Genomic DNA, 5,929 nt, shown 5'->3' on the forward strand with positions numbered 1-5,929 from the left:
CCCCCCAAGTCAGTTTTCTTACTAAATTCTATCTTTTTTTGACATTGTAATAAATTTAAAAGTTCTTTTACTCATGTAACAGTTAGAATAATGACATATTCTTGCATATTCTTTACCACAGATGGACCTGTGCCACTGAGAGTTTATGGAAAACATGCTCAATTATACTTGGATTCTTATCTAGAACTGTGGCTTTGACTAATACATCGTCAGAAACCAGCCACTTACAGTGTCCATGCTGGTTTTGAAGTACTGGTCCAAACCAGACCTTAAGTCAAAGGTCTCCCCCGGCTGCACTTTGATCTATTCTGCACCCAGATGTAAGATTTGCATGTTGTCTAGGAAATGCTGGGGGAAAATTAATTTCTCCATTTCATTTCAACCTAACAAAGATCTCTGCACAGGTATTTGATGCAGGTCCACTTATGGGTGTTTATGACCTATACTTTGAAGGACTCTTATGGAAGACAAGCTGAGATTTGTAGATAACAAGCTCAGGTAGATGGGCTTTGTAGGAGTCCTGTGGCATGGATGCCCTTATGCAGCAACATGGTCATAAGCAAAGGTATCTTGTGGGCAACAAATTAACTGTGTTCCCAGTAAATCAAGGGCTGGATCTACAGTGAGATTGCTTACCTAGAAAGTCTAGCTCACCATGAGTATATATAACAAGTGAAGAAATAAGGAATTGAAAGTACAAGACAAAGGAAGAAGACAAAAATACACCAAAAATAACCACAACAATAACAGAAAACAAATTTTTGGTTTTGTACCATATGTATCAAGTTATTTCCTTTCCTTCCTTGTACACCAAACTCATGCCTTTTCTGTATGATCAGATTTAAAGTTACAGTGAGAGAGCAGCCCACCAAAAGCGCACAAACAGAGGTCAAACTCCACAAAAAGCAGTAAGCGGTCCCAAGAGAGAACCAAAACATGCATAAAGTATAAAAATAAACAATATTAAAAGAAAGCAACTCACTTTGGGGCATAGTTGCATACCAAGTAAACAGCTCGTCGCCAAACAGATCCCCAGACGTTCATATTGTGGCATGTGTGGATAGCGCAGCCTATACGATTGGAAGTGGCCCAAACCATCTGAACAAATGTTTGTTATTTGCCAAGTCCAAATTGAAAAGAAATATATATATACATTTATTAGAGAGAGCTGTAAATACATCACAGAGAAGTCCAGCTTTGGACAGTAGACTTTGAATAGAAGAATGTAACTTATGCAACCTGTGTGTAATGGGTGCACATGGGTCCATAGCATCGCATAGGGCACCTGGGGCTGCAGTCCTGGGGGTAAGGGAAAGCATAATCCTTCACCTCATCGTACCACGGCTTCACCAGCTGCAGAACAGAGCGGTACCTGGGCTCGTTTAAAACACAGAAAAGGAACATGTCATTCTAGGTTCAGGTATTTTAGGACTTTCTGCCGCTCATCCCTCTGATGCAAGTCACCTATATATACATTGCTCTACACATCACTACGTACTGAGCAATAATGCTCAAGCCAAACGAACATAGATGGATATGAATTATTGCTAGAATACTGAATGACACATGCATCAATCTAAGATCTGGATCTCAAAAGCTCTTGTTGACAAAAATAAAGGTCTTGGAGGGTATCTACCTACCTTCCAGTTCTTACAGACAGGTTCTGTCCCAAGAATCTCAGTAAGTAGGAAGGTCCATGGTCCCAAATGCACGTAGCAGCCCAAGCCTCTGCAGATTTGGCAAGAGTTTCATCCCAAACCTGACAAAATAATATATCCTTAGCAGCAGAACAGAAAAAAAAAAATAGTGATCCCAGTGCTAGAGAACAAGAATCAAGTATCTTAAGTCACAAATAGACTATCATAACAATCAGATCTGTAACGAGGCAGAGAGCTCTTGAATTCAGAAAACTGTGGGGCAGCATGTACAGGATCTAGCAGGATTTGCTCTATCACTGGACAGAATTCCCACCCAAATCATCAGAGGAAACCAAATACTGGGATCTCTCCCTTTTTTACTGGAAAAATCCTTCAATGAACAAGCATTCTCTTACTATTTTCCCTTCTGTTCTGGTAAAATCCACATGTGGAGAAGAGTGAAAGGTTGGATGGGACTCAGAAGGTTAAAGTGAACAAGAGGCATATGGGGAAGAACAGTTCAGCGCAGGTATTAAATCCCCCACAAAATCCCAACACATTTGAAGTAAGATGTCAGGAGCATCTATAGCCAGAGAGAGTGTGTGGCAGCTTTTCATATTTGAGGCAACAAGACCAAGCAAGGGGATTCCACAAAGGTAAAGGCTCTGGATAGTTTCCAGCTGCAGTGTGAGTTTCAGCACTTTATTCTGCATAGGAGCTGACATCGCTCCCCCACTGCAATAAAAAGACAACAGCTCCATAAGAAGAGACAGTTTGACTTCTTAAGTTTTCCAATGATAGGAAGATGACAAGTGAACTTAAACACTGTCTCCCTTACATGCTCTACCTGCTCATTTACATGCTTGATTTGTGAATCTGCTTGTTTTCTCCCCAGCACACGGGCTTGACTCAGCAATAACAGAGATATTGCCAACAGAACATGCACTGCTGGAGCTCCAGATTAAGAATATCTCACTGTTATATTACAAGTGCACAGAAATCTGAGTCTCTCTTAGTATTTAAGTGATACTCCACTAGGTTCTAGATCCTGGAATTAGATTTATATTTTGTACCATTTGGTGCTGGACAGTTTTAGTAAACTGCAGGTACAAAGGCAGGAACAGAATGTGATAAAATTACCTACCCAGGCCATCACAGCTTTTTATGCAGAAACTCAAACGCATACATCTTGAGTGGCTATGAGATAGAGTATGTTCTCTGAGATACGAAATCAGACTCAAAGTCATAAATAAACTTATCAAAGAATAAGGTGGCCCACATCATAAACATTTTCTGAGCTAATAATGATTTCTAAGACTGAAATCATAATTTTAATTTCTTAAACACACAGAGTGAAGAGATTGACCTCATATTACGGGCTAGGACAGCATTCATGCCTTGACTCTGGTCAGGTGGTAGTTTGTGAAATGTCTCTAAGCAAAAAGGACAAAATTCAGTAAATTTTATGAAATTGCTGTGTCACTGAATCAAACTTTTGCTAATATGGAGTGGGTGAGGTATCCTCTTGATTTAAAGCTGAAGAAATGCAACAGAGATCAATGTGAACCCTTAAACAAATGATTTTCCATTCACATGGAACCACCTTAGTGAAAGTAAAATGGATGGTGCTTAAGGTAGAGCAGATTTACTTTACACCTGTTTGTAAAAGGTCCCAGAACAAAAGCAAAGCAAATTGCCAGTAAAAGGACAAACCAGAGAAGTGTTAGGAAGAAGCATGCTGAGAATGGTCTTCAAGCCAGGGAACACTGGGACATCAGCTCTGAAAAATGAAAGGAGTCTCTTGGAGGAGTTAGAGATAAGTCTGTAACTGGGGAAGAGAAGGCTAAGCTGGGTACAAGAAAGGAGACCAAGGGCTGCTGTGACACTGTCCAAAACACAGGAAATGCTCCAGGGCCCAAGGAGAAGAAAACTGTCTACAGACGTTTCTTATGTTTTGCATCTCCACCATTAAGTCGACTAGCTGCATGGAGCCAGTGTACAAAAACCCTTTGATAATCTCTGTGGTGTATCAGTGGTCCAAAAAGAGGGCTTAAAGAGGGGGGAACAGTAGCTACAAGTATAAAAGTGCGCCTGCAGAGCGTGTCTGATGCCAGGGCCACAGCTGGTGTTTGAGGATTGCCCAGGCCCAGGGGAACAGAGAAGCACGCGGATCCAGTGTGCGGGTCCAAACACAGCTACTGGGTGGGTATCCGTGAGGGGCAACTCCACCAGGATTGTGACACCACACAGAAACCCCACTTTGCTGGGATTAATCATGCTTCTGGCATGAGAGCTCCCTGCCAGGAAGCTGAACATGAGGTTTGCGTGCTTGTTCCCAAGTGACCTGGCTGCAGTCCCACAATAATCTAAATGTGTATTGTATGTGCATAAAAAACACCAAGATTTCCACCCAGCATACTTTTGCATACTAAACTGCTTCACAAAATTGCATGTTAGGTGTTTGGTAGAAATGGGAAGGCTGGATTAGATCTTTTCACTATTAATGCCCTCAGGCACGGCCTCCACATTGGGCAGTGAGAGCATTGCTAGTCCACTTCCACTTCACCTTCATTTTCTGGTTCTTAGGAATGACCTCCAGCTTTTGACTGGTCAAGTTTCAGGGAGTTGTTTCAAACTCAGTTGAAAAATTTAGGGTTTGGCATGTAACCATTACTGTGATATATAATGTGCTCTGCTCTCCACTATCTATTCACTTTTGACCACTCTCTGGGCATATGAAATTTTTGGTAAACATAAAAAAAGAGAGAGAAAGAGAAAGAAAATAACCACTGAAAAAGAAACAAGGGGGAGGGGAACATGTGTAGCATCTTTTATTTTCCTCCACTCCTTCATTAGCAGGCTGGTGAAAAGCCTTTGTACACAATCTCCTCCTGCTATGTAAAACATCTGTATTTCATGGGAGAGGATGAAGTACTTCTCCTTCCTTATTTTATTTTATTTTGTTTTATTTCATTTCATTTTCCTAGAAGAACAGGCGGTCTTAGTCCATCTAGGACTAGCTCTAAATCACCTTTAGAAAAGGTAAATAATTCATATAGGCTGAAGCAGAGAAATTATCAAGACCTAAAATCTCCTGAACTGCAGGACACTGCACTGTTAGTTTGCCCCTTTCAAAAGAAATCTGATCCTGACTACACACTGGTATTAATTTGTATCTCTGTCCAGTCCCCTATTTTGGGCAGCTAAAAAAACACGTCAAAGACATTTACATTTTTGAACCTATGAGATATCTTTGTTGTACACAGATTAATAGCATATAAATAAATAGAATAGTAGCCTAAAAAAGAGATGGATAAATTAAAAAATGTAATTAGCAAAGAGTTTCTAAAAAGTGTGATAAACAAAATTATAAATTCTGAAATTATGGCCAATCCTGTGTTTCTACTAAACATGTTAGAAAAAGCTGCTTGACATGAACACAAAATTGCAAAATGGGAAAAAGATATGTGTACTCAGTGGGGGAAGGTCTGAGAAGATGACTCGTCCTCAAATATGTATTATGCAAACTCCCATTGACAAACTATGCTCACTCTCTCCCTGGGGATGGCAAATCTTTATTTGCTAGTTTGTTAGTGGTCAGAATCATAGAATCACAGAATCGTCATGGTTGGAAAAGACCTCCAAGACCATCAAGTCCAACCATGAACACAGCACTGCCACTAAACCATATTACTAAGGGTGACATATACACGTCTTTTAAATAACTGCAGGGATGGTGACTCCACCACTTCCCTAGGCAGCCTTGTCCAGTGCTTTAGAACCCTTTCAGGGAATAAATTTTTCCTAAAATCTAAACTACGCCTCCCCTGGCAGAATTGAGGCCATTTCCTTTTGTCCTATTGCTTGCTGCATGGGAGAACTGACCAACTGCCATGTCACTACAACCTCCTTCCAGGTTACTGTAGAGAGCAGTAAGGTCTTCCCTGAGCCTCCTTTTCTCTAGGCTAAACAACTCCAGTTCCCTCAGCTGCTCCTTACAAGTCTTGTTCTCTAGACCCATCACCAGTTTAGTTGTCCTTCTTTGGACATGCCCCAGCAACTTCTTGTAGAGAGGGGCCCAAAACAGAATGCAGTATTCAAGGTGCAGCCTTACCAGTGCTGAGTCCAGGGGCACAATCACTTCCCTAGTCCTGCTGGCCACACTATTTCTGATACAACCCGGGATGCTGTTGGCCTTCTTGGCCACCCAGGCACACTTCTGGCTCATATGAAGCTGGCTGTCAACTAGAAACCCCCAAGTCCTGTTCCTCTGGGCAGCTTTCCAGCCACTC

At 41.3% G+C, this 5,929-nt stretch overlaps 1 protein-coding gene across 1 annotated transcript in view; it reads right to left on the minus strand.

Annotated features, from left to right (window-relative positions):
• Nucleotides 1–982: 982 nt before the first annotated feature.
• Nucleotides 983–5,929, minus strand: part of PI15 (peptidase inhibitor 15) — a gene marked incomplete at its 3' end in the record, with an annotated part of 19,418 nt that continues 14,471 nt past the window's right edge. The window contains exons 3-5 of the mRNA XM_008938645.1: nt 1,641–1,759; nt 1,240–1,372; nt 983–1,098 (exon numbers count right to left, since the gene is read on the minus strand). Of these exons, the coding sequence (XP_008936893.1) occupies nt 983–1,098; nt 1,240–1,372; nt 1,641–1,759 (368 nt within the window). The remainder of the gene's footprint in view (nt 1,099–1,239; nt 1,373–1,640; nt 1,760–5,929) is intronic.

This window comes from Merops nubicus, unplaced genomic scaffold (assembly GCF_000691845.1).
Source record: "Merops nubicus isolate BGI_N331 unplaced genomic scaffold, ASM69184v1 scaffold4114, whole genome shotgun sequence".
Classification (NCBI taxonomy): domain Eukaryota; kingdom Metazoa; phylum Chordata; class Aves; order Coraciiformes; family Meropidae; genus Merops; species Merops nubicus.